Source organism: Rhipicephalus microplus, chromosome 2, assembly GCF_043290135.1.
Source record: "Rhipicephalus microplus isolate Deutch F79 chromosome 2, USDA_Rmic, whole genome shotgun sequence".
Classification (NCBI taxonomy): Eukaryota; Metazoa; Arthropoda; class Arachnida; order Ixodida; family Ixodidae; genus Rhipicephalus; species Rhipicephalus microplus.
This window is the reverse complement of record NC_134701.1, coordinates 236,617,921-236,638,152: the sequence shown is the minus strand read 5'-3', so window position 1 is coordinate 236,638,152 and position 20,232 is coordinate 236,617,921. Positions and strand designations below refer to the sequence as shown.

General features: G+C 42.8%; 2 protein-coding genes across 4 annotated transcripts in view; one reads left to right on the top strand and one right to left on the bottom strand.

The window, feature by feature from the left end:
• The window catches only part of Pgant6 (Polypeptide N-Acetylgalactosaminyltransferase 6), a 126,833-nt gene extending 115,330 nt beyond the window's left edge, over positions 1-11,503 (bottom strand). Inside the window, exon 1 of one of the 3 annotated variants that reach the window (XM_037421348.2) lies at positions 11,180-11,503. The gene's annotated coding sequence lies outside the window, so the exon portion shown is untranslated. Of the gene's footprint in view, positions 1-6,091; positions 6,204-11,179 lie in introns of those variants that run through there. The other 2 variants (XM_075877835.1, XM_075877829.1) reach the window with 2 other exon arrangements.
• Positions 11,504-12,061: 558 nt separating this feature from the next.
• LOC119170240 (fucose-1-phosphate guanylyltransferase-like) lies at positions 12,062-18,466 on the top strand. Its single transcript, XM_037421349.2, has 4 exons — positions 12,062-12,280; positions 14,894-15,064; positions 16,177-16,683; positions 17,241-18,466. The coding sequence occupies exons 1-4, from the start codon at positions 12,220-12,222 to the stop codon at positions 18,206-18,208; spliced, it is 1,707 nt and encodes a 568-aa protein (XP_037277246.2). The 5' UTR covers positions 12,062-12,219; the 3' UTR covers positions 18,209-18,466.
• Positions 18,467-20,232: the final 1,766 nt, after the last annotated feature.

The window sequence follows — 20,232 nt, the reverse complement described above, 5'->3', positions numbered from 1 at the left end:
TAACTCATCGGATCCCGAAGTAGTTGCCCGGCAAAATAAACATACGTGTGCCACATAATACGTATACCGTGTGTGTGTGTGTCATTGAAACAGCTGTAAGCATGATATCTGGAAAGCTAAGAATAATCAGCTGAACCTTTGCTAACGCTACGTATATCCTGGCATAGCTGAGCTAAGTCACTGCCATTTTTTTTTTCCCATAGTGGAACGTGGCTACTGAGACCACGAAAAAAAGAAGAAAGGTATAATTTATCGCTGAATAATAAGGTGAACGGTAAAAAGGGTGGCCCAGCATATATATATATATATGTATACAAGCTTGTTTCCTGTCGGCTATAGTGCGTTGAAATCCGAGAGTTGCTGGCGCAGCGCAGGCGACTTGGCGAGGCTTGCCTTTCGGTGCACGCCCATACGAAGCCGTTCGCTAACCATCGAGCGCTGCTATCTCACTCGCTCGCGGTATTTGAACAGGCCCGATGATGGATGAGGGCTCGACGTCAAGCCGCGCCGCTCCGCACCGCGCTCAGAGCCTCGGGTAACGCGGTTCTTAATTTGGAGGCACGCTATAGCTGTGGCTGATGCCACGTTCTCTCGTATATGCTCTGAACGGCGTCGAAAAGCGAAGGGCGAAGCAAGAGGGAAGGAAAATTCCAGCAGTCCGCAGAAACGCAGCTCGAAGCTATGCAGGCACGCATACCCCCGTGCAACGCCAAGCAAGACTCGTTGGGGCATGGCGCGACTGCAGCGACGTAGAAAGATTATGTAGAGCTGCTTCGTTTTACGATCATTGGCACATTTCGTGTCGCACTACGTTAACGTGCCTGGCGATCGATAAACAGCTGTATTCTTATTGCACGCAAAGAAAAGGTTGAAAGGATACGAGTAATACACGTAATCCGTAGCCATTAATAAGATAATACTTTACCGAACAAAACCAGACGTTACACATTACATAGTAGCGGAGTAAAAAAAAAACAAGAAAGTCTGCCGAACTTGCTGGAATGTTCTAATCGTTCAAGCACGATCACAATTTTATCGACTATTTAACTAGAAATTTTCTTATTTTATTGGTCTAAAATTGAACGCCAAGTCAGTACTCAAGCCATTTCCATACCCAGGAATTTTTTTTCGGAGGGGACCCACTTGCAGAGCCACTGGTTCATTACAGTGTCGCAGTGTTTAAGTAGAGTTCCCCTTTTATATCTTCTGGCCTCGTTTTTATAAAACAGGCAATAAAGAAAAAAAACACACCACAGTTCCACTGCATGCAGCGACCAATCGCATGCACTGACAAGGACAACCAAATCGTTCTCGGCCGAAATCCTGCCACATATATCATCGCAAAACACGTAATACAGACGCACTATGACGCGGAGATAAAATACTGAAAAAAAATAAAAGCAGAAAAAGTAAAGCGAACAGTAAAACACGAGCTCGTGGCGAACGAATAAAATGTTCTGCCCTGGAGAGGACAGGTGCCGCGGTTGCATGCGTGTTACTGTACTTTCGCTTCTTATTCATTGGCGATAGAACCAAACGCACCCGCTATACTTCGTCCTTTCCTATTTGCGCACAGTATGATATTTATGTTTTATTAATACTATTTCCGCAAATTGAGTCGAAGAGAGACGCCGATAGGAGTACTAATTCGCGACAACTGTGTCGCGTTCATTCAAGGCTTACTTTTTTCTATATACACGCGTGCTTGAGCAATTTGCATAGCATTGAAATGCGGTAAAGCAGATACAGATCGAGGAAGTCCAATATTTATTTTTCTTTTGATCGATTTTCCCAGAACTTCATATAAATGCATGACGCATAAAATGGAGTCTTAATTGCTCGCAACGGGCATACCAGGGAAGAATAAATAAACATTTTATTTAAACTGCCAACTGGGGCAGTAATCGCATGTATACGGCACATGCCCCACATCAACATAGCCAGCATAAACAAGGATGCATTAAATTAAGATAAAAGCAAGAAATGTGCGTATATGAAATACGTTGACATTGTTTCAAACCTTGTTTTACAGTGAAAGCAAAATGGTTGTTCATGCATGTTAAGCTCCAACTACTTCTGAGAGAAATAGAATGCACGGCGCATGATTTATGGCAGAGATAAAATGTGCCGGATCACATCCATCATCGTTTTGGGGAGCTAGCTGACTTCATCGCCTAATATCCGGCCAGCTCATCTGCATATGAATATTCGCTGTCAAGAGTCATTTTATTGTCTCCACATCCGCATGCGAGAGAAGAACCGAACCCCCACGCATAGGCCGCGACACGCGCTACAACTCAAGGCGAGCACGCGCGGGTATACGAGCGAAATGGGATGTTTTATGCATACACAAGCGTACAAGCATTTTAACGATGCGTGCAGCTGCATATATAGTTCACTATAAACTGAGCCATCCAACACTTTCGGCATGCACCGCAATGGCCGCACACAAAGCGCCCGTCATGGCGAGCGCGTCCGTCGCACACACAAAAAAAAGGGGCTGGCGCAACACGCCGCATCGGCGATGCAAATTCACGCGTGGGACCGCGTTCCCCCCCCCCCCCCTCCCCCCGCTAATGCCGCAGGGATCGCATACGCTGTTCGGAAGCGATACCGAGACGTGACGCGAATTCGTCCGGTTGCGGAAAAGACTATAGCGCCTTACAAAACAGTGCGCCCCAAGTTGCGGAGCGCCGTGCAGTACACACAAACGGCGCGCCACGCAGCGGCCTGCCTTTATCGCGTCTCCCTCGACGAAGCGAATTCATTTCTCGTTATACGCGACGTTCGGCTCGGAATCGTGCTCCGGAGAAAATGTCCGCCGCCCTTATTTGCCGCCTGCAGTCTCGTTTGAATCGCGAGTGTCGGCAAAGCGTGAGAAAGTTTGCAGTTATGCATTCGCCTTTTTTTCTGTGTCGTGTTGTGCGTCCCTGTGCGTGCGTGCGTTTCGTGTGGCCTCTGAGTTAAACGTGGGGCGAAACCCGTGACGATGCAACAGCACACCAGGGTGTCCGGCCAGCGTCTATAGGACACGGCCAATAAGGTTTAATTCACCTTTAACACGAACCTTTAACATGCACCTTTAACACGAAAACTTCGATGCGTGGCCAGGGCTAGTTTGATTGATGCCAGCCGCGAAGTGCTGGGCACTTTTGCCGAGATAACACCTCGCTGGGCTTGGATAGTATGTCGGCATGTGTCGTTAGCATCTTGGCAACATAGCCCAAACGTACGTGGTGTTAGCGTCAATCAAACTGCTGCAGGACACGCAGCAGAGCATTCGTGTTAAAGGTACTGACGGCTGTATACGTGCGTTCTCAAAACTCAACCGCTTGGCCGAAAAAAACAAGCGTCCACATAGGAAAGGTGCAAAATATGAGCACAACAGTGAATTCTTTAATGTGTGGCTTTCCGAAGAGGCACAAGAGGGTGACTGAGGCGAAACCTATAGCATGTGGTAACAGAGCTATAAGAAAATTCATTTTTTGACAAAGCAACATCTGGTCGAAATGACAGGCCTGAAAAGTGTCACGCGCCTTTCCAGTTATATACTCGGCGCAATATGTTCCGCGGCGAATACAGTTGGCACACGGGAAGTGCATCGCCTTCATAATCTTAGCAATATGTCCGGTTCATAATAAGGAATGAATTTTCTTTTTTTTTTAATAATGCAGACATGTGCTTTTATCGGGGCGCCATCCGCAAAAGCAACGCACAGTAACGAGAGCGATTCGCTTCCTACATATACGCAGCGTAAATTTCGCCACTGTGTCGTTTAGACATCGTATACAGTCACCGCTGCAGGGGTCGAAAGGACGACGAAATCGGCGCGTTTTATTTCAGGCTAGCAACTGAACCCTGACGCTTATTCCTGAACAAGTGTCTCCCTGAATGCTCAACCTTTACTCAGCTCCAAACGGTTTGAAACTTTGACAGTACACGCTAAAAATTTATAACCGGTAAATAACAAGCTATATACTAGATAGCGGTTTGAATAACCGCCGGACGTCCCGTCACTGCAGAATCAAAGCCATCGTTAGAAACAAGCATAGGTCTGCAAACTCGCACATGAGTTGACTTACTCAGAATCGGATCAAGCCGTCAGCCTGCACCTGAGTTATTCCGGGTAATATTCTTGCGAGTTTGCGGCGATTCCAGTTGAAACAAAATTTTAGTGAGCGCGAGTCCGAGCGTGCGCGTCCAAGAACAAAAAAATATTGATGAGTTTACAAGGAAAGCATATATTTCTTAAAAGTGCGTGAGTGAGCTACACATTTTTTGCCCACCTATATATATATATATATATATATATATATATATATATATATATATATATATATATATATATATATATATATATATACAACGCGTTTCGCCAGAATCCATATTTCCCATCGACTACAGTCGCGGACGTCTGTCCGAAGAAGAATTTGATTGGCTTATTATATCAACACAGCGAAAAGGATGCTCCTCGCTACATTGAGGCACTTTACCGTGACACCACGACACAACACGCGAAGAGGGGAAGCATAACGAACAAATACATATATTTTCGTTTGTTAAGAATTTATAAAGTAAAAAAAAGAGAAAGAAAACGATAGCGCTGAGACGAGAAAAGCGACGTTGCAAACGCTGCGCTTTCACCTCCATTAGCGTTCTTTTTGTTCAAGCATTATAAAGGTTTTTTTAATTATTTATACTTGTTTTGCTGATGCTCACCCAGTATACTTTGGACACAATGCTGGCGCGTCTAAAAATAAATAATAAAAATAAATAATTAAGTAAATCAGAAAGAAAGAAAGACAGAAGGCACTATGGGCATATCTATACGACATAATTTATCGTAAGAGCTGGATTTTATTTTCTTTTCTTACAGTGAGTAGAACTGGAACACTGGAACGAAATGCTGACGGATACGATGTCATCTGCAAACCGTAAATCGCCTATAGATATTATCCTGCATTATCCTACAGTCTCCATTCATCTTTATAGTTATTCTTTTTCAATCTAAGCGCTTTAAATACTACTAGACAAGCAGCAAATAACAAACGATTGCATCTCTCTGACGGACCCCTTTGTCGAACGGGACTTTCTTGCTTTTGTAGTACTGAAACATAGTATACATATGCAATCTGCGCATATTGACTATTGTGTTCACGTGCGTCGCAAGTAATTCTTGTCGATGCAATTCCTCCAGAACAGTACATACAACTCTCCGCCGAGTTCCTCCAAAACAGTACATACAACTCTCCACCAAGTCCTCTATCATTCTCATAATCAATACTTGCCACATTAAGGCTTTCTTTATATTCGGTAGATTTCGCAATTACTTGATCAAACGCATGCAAGTAATGTCTGCTATAGAGTGTTCATCTTTTTTTTTTTTTAAGGCAGCTTGTTGCCTAGTTTGATTGAATACAAGTATGCTTCTTGTCCTATTCGAATCTCTCTTCATGAATATTTCGTATACAATGCTGAAAAGAAGGCTGATCGAAACGGTCTTCAGTTTTTCGAGTATTTCTAGTCTCCCTCTTTGAGTAATACACTGCCGCTCTTCCAACTCGTATTTCGCTCTTTCAAAAGAAACAAATGTAAAGCATGCTGTTACATCAACGCGTTAAAAGCCTGACATTTTTTTTCCTTTTGTTATTCTTTCCTTTCCGAGAATGCCCTTATACCAAAAAAGACGAAATTCCGTCTCGGCAAAACCAAACAAACTCATTGAAGGCCTCACGAAACGAAGCAATCGTTCGCATAAATGAAGTCTTCCCATATATCTCAGCTCGATTTCCAAGTGTGCACTTGTTAGACTACATCCGGGTCACTCGAGTGGGAGTCAAACGGCACGGCCTGTCTCTCCTCGCCTATACACAGCTGCGTTTCTAGTGACATTCAGCACATCACAAAATGTATTACTTTATGCGCAAGCCGACGCTCTCACAGTGTGACAGCAAGTTGGGAATCGTTTCAGAACTACGTCTACCTTTCTTTAATTTTTTCCAGGTCGTAACGAATCGAATGTTTGATACATGCGGCGCTGTACGAGACGAACGGCCATGGAACGGAGGAAACGCTAATGTTGTATACTTACAGCTTACGATTGGGGCTATAAGTAACGCACAGAAAGAACCAATATATAGCTTCTGCTTCTCCTAAACTCAGTCTCATTCGTTTTGTTTGATGCAGCAACGGATACGTGTTATTACAAACAGTCGATGCGGACTCGCATTGATGTGACATAGTACTTGTTTATCGCTCGGCGGCACGCGGGGCTTATTGGCACTATTTCTGAACGCGCCACACTAGGCGACAACCCCGAAAGCTGTAAGACGAATGCTGTCAATCAAAGCGTATTGAAAAAAAAAAGAGACGGGAAAGGCGCGGAACTCTTTAAAAGTGCACGTGCGCGTCATTCGCGTGCTCTTTGTAGCGAAAGTGATTTACGATTCTCGCGACGTCAACTTCAGCTTTCCTCCTTGCTTTATTTTTTTTTGTTATTCCCTTCTGTACGTATAATGTCAACGAGAAAACTTCAAACACGTTAAAAAAGGGTACAGGGAAAGGAAACAAAGTTGAAACGAACATCTCGACTCGCGCCTTGAGCTTGTAAATGGCAAAGTTGTGTTTAAAGCTATAGGCGCAAGCACGACCTTCAAAGTTAGTCGAGTCAAGTTTTATTTTTTACGAGACCATGCGCAGTCGAGAAGGGAAGCAAAAACGTGAAGCTGACAATGATGATCGCATTGCGTGGTTCGTGGCCAACGTCGTGCAAAACGCCAGACCTCCACGTGAATTGGAAACAAATATATAGTTTGAAGAAGTACGATGAAAACAGTACGTATACGGTATACCATTCGAGATATTAGCCAGTGTAGCTTGTGCGGGAAGTGCCTAGAGCGGCTTTATTTTATTGCGTTCGAACTACAAAACTTCCACGGTACATTAAAACCTTACTTACAAGTTCGCTGTGATTGCCCCTTCTGTGCAACGTCTTACGAAATTGTTAATCTCAACTTTTTTTTTTCCCAAGTTATGATGTACAACATAGAGCTGACTCACTCTCACATGTGTTTCGAACTTCCACTCGTTGTGCGTTGCATAAATCACAAATATCCCTTTCTTCCTCACTCAATATCTCCCTCACACACACAAACGTGCGCACGCACGCACGCACGCGCATACACACACGCTTGTGCATAAATAGACGCACGGCGCCTCCCCTCGATTTTATGTGTCCACGAAGCACAAACGCTGGCCTCGCTTTTATGCCGCGCACGTACCCAATCGTAAAAAAATAATAATAAATAACTCTCCCGCGTTATGCAGGCCAGGAAAAAAGTGCGGTACCTATCTCTCAGAGGGGCGGCCGCAGATACACGGCTTGGGAACGCAGATAAAAAGTCGTATCCCTCGGAGATACATGCATTAACCTTGTGTTTCAAGGGAAGACACGAAGTGAAGAAAAGTTATATCGATATACGCCAAGCTCCGCCGTTGAAGTTGATGCCTTTGGAGTTGCGTATGCGTGTGAAAAAATCCCTGCAACAATTGGCCGGCGCGGCGCAGAATGGTGTTATGGTGAAGCGTTTTCCTTTCTTTTTTTTATTCGATAACTATACATGAGTAGTTTCACTGACGAACCTGAACTTATACACGCGAGAACAGGGCTATCAATGTATGCATGACCGTCTATGCCATCTGTCCTGCGAATAGTAGTCCGTTTCAGCAGCGCGGAAATGTTGTAGGCCCGTGTGCTCAGATTTGGGTGTGCACGCTAGAGACTCCCAGGGTGGTCAAAATTTCCGGAGCCCTACGCTACGGCGTCTCTCATAATCATATCGTTGTTTTGGGACGTTAAACCCCAGAAACCAATCAATCAAAATCAATCAACCGTTTCTGAGAAGCGAAATTCAAGAGGCTGCAGCCAGTCCGCGCCAATGAAAAAGTCTGCGCTTTCCTGACCACCGTATACACGCCTGTGCTCTTGACGTTTCGCACAAAGGCGAAAATATGGGCACGTTGATCGCCACAACGAACTTGACCCTCGCAGAAGTGTGAAGGCAAAGTGGCCAGAGCGATCGAAACGTCTATCTATACTGCATATGCTTTGAGAACAATGAACGAGAAGGAGAAAGGAAAACAAAACGCACATTTGGTGTTTCACAACGGGGAGACATCCGTCATAGCACTTGAGTGGAAAGATAACAATGGTCTTAGGTCAGAGCACGGCGTGACGAAGCTGCTAATGTTAGCGACCTTAAAAGCGCGATAGCTGGCGTTGAAGTGCATTTGCGAACTTTCCTAGAAAAGCTTCATTACAGTCAAGGACTTGCTCGATAACTGTTCACTGAATGCCGTGTCGCCATTATATCATGCCGTACATAACAGTGCAGAAGAAGGTGGCGATCGCTGGCGTAAATCCAGAAACACCACAAAGGGGGACACAAGCCATGGAGGTCATTTTTTTAATATGGGTTGTATTATTTTCATAAGGATTAAATCATACTATGAAATAAAGTCTAAAAAACGAGCATGGGGTCCGAGCTCGAAAATTTCATAGTTATATTGAGTCTTCTTTGAATCCGAGCGGATTTTGCTATTTCCATAGTCTCCGACAGCTTAATTATGGGTATTGAACACAGGTGCACAATAAAAAATATTCATCCTTTAAAAAGTGTTAAGTACTCTATATTTAGCTGTCAAGTAACTTAAATGCATCATGTGCAAAAGCTAAATCTCAAGGTGGGATACTTGAAAGGGGTGCCCCCCCCCCCCCCCCGCGAGCCTGAACACCAGGGGGGCTCCAACCCCCTGACACCGCCATGACTTACGCCAATGGTGGCAATACATATACCGAGTTAGGCGAACAATAGACGAACAGAAGGAGAACTGTAACAGTAGCGGGCACCAACCCAGCTGTACGCGATCCACGTAACTTACCGCCCGGCGCATCGATGGAGCAATGCGAAATATGAATGGTTAACGCCGACATTCAAAACCAGGCGGCGTTACGGATAACAGGTCTCGGTTTCCGTCGTAACAGGCTCCATTTTCCGACCCGTAACGGGTTCCCGCCAATTTCCGCGCATACCGCCCGGCCTGAAACGGCACGTCACCCCGAAAGAGCACGCTTCATCAAACACACGGCCTTTGCTTGTTTCCGGGTTCACGTCAACGCGACGCCGGTGAAACCACGCGCCGAACGCCTGGAGCTGCCAGGAGCCCAGGACTGAACTCGGAAGAAAGTCAAGCGAGACTCGGGGGCAGCAGGCCAGGCAGGTGCTGTTGAGCAGGTACGGTCAGAAAGCCAGATAAAGACTAACTTACAAAAGCCTGTACTTCCTCTACTTTCGTCTGTATATTTCGTTATACACGTGCTGGCTTTTCCTCCAGAACGTCGGACGATACATTACTATTTTGGGATAAAGTTCAGAAGTGGTCGCGCCCCGAACCAGTCTCAAAGAAGTCAATCTATCGCTTCCAACTAATATCGTGTGGCAAACAACAAAACAACCTCCACACTGTTTCGGCTTCAGAAGAGAGCAAACAAGGAACCACGCAACGTTCTCGAGCGTTGAGTGGACACGCCTTGGTCCCTCAGCACTGCTATGAACGAAGTCGTGGATTCGATTCTTGGACGTGGAGGCCGCATCTTGATGGAGCGAAATGCGAAAGTGCCGACGTACTTAAGATCTAGCCGCATGTTAAATAACCATCATGTGGTCGAAATTCAACCAAACTCCTCCCAACATTCGCCGTATCTCATGATCATATTGCCACATTCCTTCCTCGTGTTTTTTTTTTTTTCTTGTGGTTGTCGTAAGAATAAGTTTAAAAGTTATTTATGCGGACAATTTAGTGACATTTCGGAAAGGAAGAATGCTTGTGCATCCAAATATGATTTTTGAATGAAGTTCAAAGGGTATTTATGCGGACAATTCAGTGACATTCCGGAAAGCAGGTCAGAATGCATGTGCATACAAATATGATTTTTGAATGACGTTTGGGTTACTCACGGAGCCGAATTTCATAGCAAATAAGACACCATCAAAAAGTTCCAGTGTCACTGCGGCGAACATCTCAAGCTTGGGTCCCGCTACTAGGGTGACCTACCGTCTAAAATCATTGACTAACAAAATATCGGAGAACGTAAAATTTGCAGTTATCCAAATATGAACCGCGCCTTTGAATCTCTCTCCCAGTATTTGGCGGATCGCATGTTAGTCACCAATATCACTGCGCACGTTCTGCGGACCTGTGGTGAATGCGTCAAACGCGCGTTTGTTACCCTCATTGCCCTCAATAAACTGAACTCTCAACTAGTTTCGCTTTGTGTGGTGTGGGGTCGCATATCCCAACGAACGCATGTCAACGCCACACCCGTGCTTCCTATCGAAGCGAGTGGATGGGCGGAGACAGACCGTAAAATACCGTCGAGCGAAGCTACAGCCTTCAACTTGCCAAAACGCAGTACGCTTGTCGATGTGGTCGGCTGCTTCCAAGGGCCACTGGTGCATCAGTTTATGGCATTCTCTGGCCATAAGTGGGAATCCCCGGCACCTCGATTAAATGCCGCACGATCGCTTCGTTTGCTCAGCTCATACGAGTACGTATCACCGACAATTAAGCTTATCAGTTGAAATGTAAAGATACAACAGAGTGAAGGTTAATGAACACATCATCATCACGCGGCGTGATGATAAGGGGAGCCGAGCGAGTGTCAAGAGGTCTATTGTATCCAAACGAGCACATGAAAAGAGGATTTGAAAGAAGAGCACATCATCGGCTGAAAATTGACATACACCGAATGCAAGAAAAGAGTGCTGGTTTCGATCAACTACTTTATTCGTGACGTAAAACACTCGAAATAACATTACGATTAATAACAGTCAATTCATGGTTTAATCAATTCGTGGTTTAATCAATCATAAGGAAATTCAATCAACTATAGCTATCACTAACCACTGCAAGAAACATCAGAACCAGTACTGAAAGCGGAGAGTACAAAGCGTGCGTTCGCGTTTCAAATAAGAACGTGGGCGCTAGCTCCTCATGACAGAACGACGCCGGGGCTCATAGTTCGGCCACTGGTTTCGCTTATTCTTTTACCGCCTGTCACACATTCAACAGGGAATGACCGCCACCCAAAACACAAGCGCCAGAAAACTTGTTCACTTACCTATCCTAATCCACACGTCTTTCTGGAAACCAGTTCTTCGAGGCGTCGCTATACGAAGGCCCACAAGAAGACGCGCACAGCGATCACAGAAACAGGCACACACTGCCTCAGCTACCGAGCTCCGTCCAAGGCTGCATGCTCAGTTGGAGCTCTCGCACACCATCACACGGAATCCGCAAGCGTTCCGACACACTTTACCGGTCACAGGAGCTGACATTAGTTCCACGGATCGCAGAGACTTCGAGCAGCTGGCTCGGATGCCAACGATCACCTCGCGTCCTCGCGCTGCACACCAACCGCGTCTTACGAGCCGGCAAGCGCCGCTCAATGCGTGCCCAGAGGCTGGCTTCTCTGCACGTGTGAACGTTCGTTCAAAGGTTTGTCTTCTCGTGCCATCTGACGGGTACAAGTGAAAGCATTTGATTCTCAATAGATGGCGTCAGAGCTGACGCTTGTGGCGACTCTGATCTTTCAGTCGACTGTGCAATAACGTAGTCACGGAGGAAGGAAAAGGCTTTTTCCTTCCTCCGTGAACGTAGTAAAGTTTTATATGCCAATCTCAAAGGCTACGCTGTAGCCACATGTTTTAAACTAATCAATCTATTTTACAAAGCACTACTACAACACGCATTTAAACAAGTTTTATGTTAGTTTTTTACAGTGGTGTTAAATAAAAACTTTGCAAAAAATTTTGAGTTGAATTTTTTTATGAAGTGAATACTAATGACGCTGCATTTGTACTGTCTAATTACATGCAAACAATATAATTCTACTCGCATACTAGTTGCTTTATTTACTTTATTTTATTTAGTAATTGTTCAACAAAATAACTGGGCAAGACAGTACTTTTTTTTTTTTTTCAAAACAGAGATGGCAGCACACTAGACTAGCGCGTGTTTAGTTTGAATTCGCTGGACAAAACAACGTGGCAACTCCCCTTGTTCAAAGCAGTCCGTGGCGTATCCCTATCCCTCTCTGTATTTTGTTTTCGTAGGCACTGAGCACCAGTTTGCTCGCCCAAAGTGCAATTTTAATCAAACATGGAGCTCACAGTACCCGCCTTTATGAAAAGGTGCATTGACTCCTACGAAGCGCTGAGAGGTACGAACTGATGAGCATCGTGTGTGGCTGCATTTTCTCACGCCGGCGACTATCGTTACCTTTAATTGCTGCTTAATTAGCCTCGTTCGAGTTATCTGCACTCGGGTTTTGAAGACTCCGCTACCATTTCATTAGAGTAACAACACAAAGTCATGCGTTTGAGTGCTTTCGTATTTGTAAAAATCAAAGCTAATGTTTAGTACGTAATGCTCAGCCAGTGCCTCCTTTATAACTTAGAGTTATAGAGGAGGCACTGGCTTAGCACTTGGCACGGTGGCTGATCCCATCATCTCATGTCTCATGCGCTCCAGGTGTTGCCACGCTCCAGGTATTGTTATCTACCGACATACAAAATAAGCAGCTTTTAACCGACCAATCAGCGTCTAACATCTGCTTTGCGGATATTGAACGGGAGGGCGCCACTAGCTATGACGTCATTGTTTGTCGGCGTATCTGAGTCGTCCCAAAAAATTTACTTTTTACGCTATGTATCGGAAGTGTTGAAAACTGCAAAAAAAAAAAAAAAAATACCGCGTGCGCCCACTAGCAATGACAGAGCATGCAAAACAGCAGTGCCTCTTCTTATGCTCTTTTGACACTTCGGTGTGTACTTAGTCACTAATGTTCTTGTTGAAGTAAATGGATGTCCAGCTTACATAAACTGGTTTTTCTCAAAATTAACCACTAAGCGTTAGCAATTTTTGTTGCGTTTTCGTATTGTCTTATTTGTTCCATCGTTGGTCATGCTGCTTTGTCTTAATTCCAAATATGGACCAAGTGATCAGGTTGTTCTGTCGACTGATCACGTCAAACAATCCCAAATAGTGTAGTCACTTTGGTCACACTGCAATCGCAATGTAACCACGTACCCTATTTTTATGCATTAGTTTCAGTGCATATTTCCCACTTCTTAATCTGAATGTTATAATGTGAATGCTGCCAAGTGGGCTGCGATCCCTCAAACACAATCTACTGAAAATTCTAAATACTTATGTTCACGCTACTAAATTATCTCTCTAGAAATTGAAGATGTATTTCGCTAACATGTAAGCATGTATACGGCATATTCATGTATAATGATGTAAACCAAATTATCATATTTTGTTTGAGTGTTTTGCTATTTATGCAAATATTTGTATCATCGAATGTTCAACATCCTCTCATCGTGCATCTGAGTGTCAAATTTCTTTTCTACTAAAATGTTTATCTTCTCGCGCTGTCATGTACAATGCCTCCTAAGCCCAGTTAAGCTGCTGACGGCAGCATTTAGCCTCTGAGGACATTTCTAGTTTGTACTAGAACAAATAATAAAATTGAAGCATGCATATATATATATATATATATATATATATATATATATATATATATATATATATATATATATATATATATATATATATATATATATAGGAAGGGAAAGAGTTGTATAACTAAGGGCTCGTTTTTCCGTGTTTTGACACAATAATAATTTTTTCACAATAATTTTTCAGCCACTTTTCTTTCTTATTATTTTACATTGGTTCTAATAACTTCCCCTATACATTCCTTGGCATTATTATCTGTTAGACCTCATACATATATATATATACATATATATATATATATATATATATATATATGTTTTGTGAAGGGTGCCCTTTTGTTATGGTTCTTTTTGAAAAACACCAGTTTCTTTATTGTCTTACAATGGCAGCCACAATATACAATAGACATTACTTCTTGATTGCCAGATAGTGTGTAGTGCCTGAATGTTTATACTGTTAAGCTTAGAAATTGGTGTTTGATTCGCAGTCACACCGATCACATTTCAAAGGACGAAATGCTAAAATGCTTGCCAGCTTAGATTTTACTGCACATTAAAAAACTCCTTTATGGTCAGAATTAACACAGGATCCCCACTACTGCATGCCCCAATATGGTATAATCACAATGTATTTTCGTTTGTAACTGGACTTTGCTACATTTATTAATGACAATCTTAGGTTCAAGCCAGACGCTGGTAGCGTGTGAAAAAGACTGACTATTCTTATAGAAATCTGTATAGAAAAGCTGTTTAAAATGAACTGCACCCATTCATGTGGAAATAATGTTATGAAAGCGACAACATAACAATCGAGTGTTAGAATGCTGCTCAATTGAACACTGCACTGGTCATTATCTTGAATGATATAATGAAGTCCAAGGTATCTTTTCATACATTTGTGGAAACTAGCTAAGCTCACTTGTTAAGTACTTTAAAATCCAGTATATCTGCTTCCAATTGATAAGATATCAACTGCACCTGAGCAGGCACTCAAAATCTAGAATTTGATAGCAAGCATGTGCAAAAGTTCCGCAGTGTCAATTGCAGACATTTTGTTTTCACTCTACTCTACTCTACTCGCTCAACTAATTGTAGCTTGTAAGACTGGTTATTGTTTGTAGCTCATAAGACTAGTTTATTTGTGTCATTATGGAAGGTTAATTACAAACAAAGCCCAGCTTATTTTTCTCTTTTAGTGTTTTTTTAGTGTGACACCATCAAAATTCTGTTTCCATGCATCTTTGCTTTTCCCTTTTATTACTGTCGTATTGACAAATTGCAGAAACATTCACAAGCTCTATATTTTACAGGAAAAGTCCCAAGTGAGGTTGAAATTTTGTTCTGGGATGCTGTTGTCATATCAGCGGCAGATGAAGACCAAGCCAGTGCATTCCGTGAACAAATCGCTCAGAGAAAAGAGCGAAATCTCATCCCTCTTGTGCCGTACCACGTGTTCTCAGATCCACCTGGACCAAAAGTTGGTAAGCAGAACCCTATGTTTTGTGTGTGAAACAAAGCGCGGTTAAAATAGTGGAGCTTACTGAGACTCACTCAAGAAATACATTCTGCACTCACGGCTCACTCAGGCTTAGACTTACTTAAATTATCCTGAGCCGGACTCACTCGGACTGGCACTCACGAAAATTTTCTTCAACCAGACTCACTCAGATCAGCTGCTCAGGCTCACTAAAATATTACTTACGTCGACTCACGCAGGCTCAGACTTACGGCTCCATCTGAGTTGGAGTTAGTTCGAGTGAGCCGACTCGCGAGTCAGTTGGCATAAATTTATCTTGTTCGACCATGGTGTAAATGCTCTTTACCAAGAATATCTCGCAAATACCGTACTTTTCTTGGCGTCTTTTGATATCGTACTTTTGAAAACGTACAAGTTATAAGTAGTTGCAGATGAGTAAGGACATCTTTCTTGAAAGAGATGATTACATAACGTATATTTATCGTGAACTTTCCTGGAAGAGTTGACGTAGGAGAGGGGGAGATCAAGGCTACCCCCTACGTAATTCACACCTCTGTTCACCAAATATTGAAATGGTGCACGAACAATACTGCTTTGGAATATGCGTGAATACACGTGAGTATAAACATGAATCCTGGGAAAGGCTAATAGTACTGCTGAAGATGAGCTGTGGGGCAAAGTGCACTACACACAGACTAACTCAAAAAATATATCTTGCGCTTTGAACAAAGTTGCACTCCGACTCATCGAAATTTTTTTGAGCCAGACTCACCAAAGTATTACTTACCTGGATTCACTCATACTCGAATTCACGACTCAACTCGAGTCCGAGTAAGTCGACTTATGAATGAGTTTGCCGACCAATTGTGTGGAGATTGTGTTGTTATGACAGTTAGAATCTAGAAAAAATCAATTCAATATATTGCACACCCATGTTGCCAAACACCTACACACTCATAAAGAACTGGATAAACTCGGCTTTTTGGAAATTCAAGTTTTAGAACAGTACTAAGATGAAATTTTTCAACTTTCACCACTTCTTTATGCATCAAATATTACTTTGTTGTTGTTCGTGGTATTTATTTTAATCACCCTCCATTTGATATTATTTTTCAGGTTCAGGTGGTGCGACCCTTCACATACTTGAGCACCTTCGTAATATGTATGGAGAAGAACTGCATCGCATGAGGATCTTGCTCATTCATACTGGTGGCCAAAGCAAACGGCTGCCTAGCCACAGTGCTCTGGGAAAGCTGTTCGCACTTCTTCCAATCGATTCGGCTGCTGAATTTCAAATGTTTGACCTAAAGATGGCCATGTACTCTCCATTCCTGGCCAAGATGAAAGCCGGGGTGTTTTTGACTTGCTCAGATGATATAGAAACTTACACGCTTCCTCTGCTTGAAAACAGCTCAAGGTCTGGCCAGTGGAGCTTTGACGGATCCGGATTTACCGCACTTGCGCATCCATCGCCCGTTTCAGTGGGGCTAACGCATGGAGTCTATGTTCTGCCAAAGGAAGTTCAGTCTGCCACCACTTGTGTGACAACCGAGTGTCTCGAGGTTTTGCAGAAGCCAACGGAGAAGCTTATGCGTGACAAGGGTGCAGTTTTTGAAAAAGGAGGTAAGGGGAACTGCCACTCACAGAAGCCACGTTGAACAATAAATTGCAAGGGAATGTCACTCCAATTGATTTAGAATGAATAGTAAATGCATTATTGAAACATTTTTTAACGATGCTGAACTAGCACTGTCTAAGCATGCCATATGGAATCTGAAGGGGATCACATTAGAGTTCTAAATATAGGTAACTCAGTATATCAGATATATTACATAACAGAGGTATATTCAGGGCATAATGTTACTGTTCAATGTACACAAAAGTTTCTTATATGTATGCTCGATATATGTGGGTTTTCAATAGCAGCATTAAAATGGCACTTTATTAATCGATACATGCTCTTGGCAGTTAGCGAATATGATGCTACAGCCAGAACTCCTGAAAGATTTCTAGTTTGCTGCTGAAAACTATGGTACACTGCTAAATTTGAGCACGTGTAGTTATCAGTTATAATGAATTGAATATAGACGATGCTTTGCTGATTATTTCATAGGGAAAGTGGTTTTATGTCCTATGCTCTTTTCATTAGCAAAATTTAACCGTATTTATTTTACTTACAGGAGACGGCAAAGAGGAGTTTGCATACACTGACAGTGCATTCTTCTTTGACTGCTCTGTCGTTGACAAGCTCATCAAGTTCTACACCCAAATCAAGCCAGTGACACAGGAAATTGATGCCTACAGGGATTTCCTGCAGCTTTTAGGCAGACATTCAAGGAGTTGTGTTTCACAGGCAGGTGGAGGTGGAGCAGGTGATCAGCTCGGTGTCCAACAAATACTACAAGACTGCAAGCTGCACGTGGTAGTGCTGCCATTGTCAAGATTTTACCATCTCGGAACAATGCAGGAGTACATAGACAACTTGTGTTTCAGCGAGACCTTTGCAGAGGAGTTACAGACCTGTAGGTTTGTGCACAGCAAGCTTATTCACCTTGAGGCTTGCAAAGCTACCAACATTTCTGGAGTGGTAATGCGCTCCCTCATTCACTCAAGGTCTACTGTTCCTCACTCCACAGTTGTAGAATGCTGTAGGTTTGAAGTTCCCGTTAAACTCGGAGACATGTGCATTCTCAGCAACTCTCGAGTGGAACATCTAGCCGGCAGAGTTGTGGAAGTTCCAGGCAAGGCCATAATATTCACCGTCAGTGTGAAAAGCGACACTTGCAAAGGGTACGTCACACTGGCATTTGGAATTGACGATGACTTGAAGACGGCAGCACGTGATGCAAGGGAACTGTCCTACTTTGGAAAGAGGTTAGGTCAGTTGGAGGATTGCAAGCTCGTTATCTGTGACTCGCTGTTCAAGACCTCTTCTGCTGCATCGACTCTCTGGGAGGCTAAACTCTTTTCGGTGAAACCCACAATGACAGAGGCATTTCTGTCAACGGTAGGATTGGTGCAAGCAGTACTACAGAATGTCCCTCAAGTGAATGAAGAAAAAAGCATTGTAAAGATGAGCATGGATGACGTTCTGAGATGCAAAGACATAGGGGAGCTTCTGAGGCACCAAAACACAATATTCAATTGATGAATGAGCCAAGTTATCGCATGGCATTTTTTCAACCTTCATGCCCGGTGTACATCTTACTTGTGATGCCAAGGTGCATTTGTGAAGTAAAAGTGTAATGATGCTTAATATTTTAGAGTAGTCCAGAACTGGTCTGCGATGTACGCTGCTGTACAGACAGCGATTGGTAGAAGCATTGCTTCGACCAATTGCAGATGGCTAATGGCGACGAAAAGAATAGAAAGAAGAAATAAAATGATTTCTCGATTGCACCCCTAATTTACAGCTGCGAACTGGAAACTGTACACCACTGCAAGTATTTCTCAAAAGCACTCAATCTTAAGTTATACGATGTTTCACAGTTGCATTTGCAAATTCAACTAGATATCCAACTACACGTTCGAGAAACACTGTTAACTGGTACACCCCATGGTCCGTACAAACTATGGGTCACAGCTACGACAATTTCACCTACCCACTGTACTGATTAAGTTTTTTTTTAATCAATCAATCTGATTTTTATTGACAAACCAAAAAAAAGATTACAAGATATCTGGACCGTTAGCCTACATTGGCTAGTGATCGGTCCATATCGGAGTACATAAAAGCAGCTTAGCAGAGCATATTTAAACACAAATATACACAATTATTTATACATATAACTATTCACATATGCACATACATACTACATACATAAGTGCGTGTACATATATGCAATTTCACAACATAGCCAAATATAGTTTGTTTCATCATCATCGTCATATATAATAAGTGACTGGGTAAAAGCACTAATTAGCCCAGGAGAAAGTGAAAAAAAAAAAGCCTATTTATATGTCTTGATGCTACAAGCAAAATAATTTCACACTGTGCTTAAAATTTCTTGCTACTTTAACTTCTAAGGGTAGTCGGTTCCAAATTTTAGTCCCATGAAATTCCAATAAGCGTTTCCCATATAAGTTATAGCTTGTAGGTAAGTTAAAATTGCCATTCGATGCGTGTCTAGTGTTTCGCGATGGTATTGTAAATAGAGTGGAGGAGAGGGGAAAGCTAGTGCCTATAATTCTCTGAACAAAAAAGGCAATTTTTAATTGCGAAGTGCCCAAACTGCTAAGATTTGTTGTTCCTGATATGTAGTTTTATATGAATTTCCATGGTTTCCACCTATTATGCTTAGGGCTCTCTTTTGTAGTGGTAGTAATGGCTCTAGGTATGTCGTATACGTTACACCCCACGATTCAATACAGTAGCTAATATGTAAATGACAGAAGGAAAAATACAATGTTCGAAGCACGCTGGGGGGAAAGCATTCGCGTGCTTTGATTAAGGTATAACAACCGTAAGCCACCTTTCTACAAACACTATGAATTTGTTCTTCCCAGTGAAGGTGCTGGTCAAAAATTACTCCTAAATATTTAAAAGAAACCACTTGTTCGATAGGACTGTTGTTCAGGTAAAGTTGCATAGACGCCGTGTCAATATCCTTTCGCCTTGATTGAAAAACAACATACTTCGTTATCCCCGAATGTAGTGTCAATTTATTCTGTATAAACCAGTTGTTTACGTGTGTCAATTCAGACATTATGTTCGCTTTCAGTGTTGAGAGACTATCTCCTGTGAATACTATGGCGGTATCGTCCGCGTACATTAATGCTTTAGAGTACACTAGTGTTTTGGGAAAATCATTTATGTACAGAGAAAAAAAGTACCGGGCCTAATACGGATCCCTGGGGCACTCCACACACTATTGTGCTGTATGCAGATTCGTTATTGTTAATCACCACTTTTTGTTTGCACGAGGACAAGTAGCTTGAGAAGAACTGGAGTGAACTGTCACTGAAGCCATAACTTTCAAGTTTTTGTAATAGTATGTCGTGGGGAACTGTATCGAATGCCTTTTTAATATCTAGGAAGACTGCTGTTGCGATTTCACCGTTGTGGAGCGCAGTGATTATATTGTGCGAGAGGGTTAGAATGGCTGATACAGTAGACCTAGCAGGAACAAATCCGTGCTGTTGTGGGCATATGATGTCGTTGTCAACCAGAAA

What these genes read in the sequence shown, in the direction of transcription:
- LOC119170240 (XM_037421349.2), top strand. Translation starts at nt 12,220, where the DNA reads ATGGAGCTCACAGTACCCGCCTTTATGAAAAGGTGCATTGACTCCTAC. An exon ending in CTCCTACGAAGCGCTGAGAG is followed by an intron (nt 12,281 to 14,893) that starts GTACGAACTGAT and finishes TATATTTTACAG; the next exon opens with GAAAAGTCCCAAGTGAGGTT. An exon ending in TCCACCTGGACCAAAAGTTG is followed by an intron (nt 15,065 to 16,176) that starts GTAAGCAGAACC and finishes ATTATTTTTCAG; the next exon opens with GTTCAGGTGGTGCGACCCTT.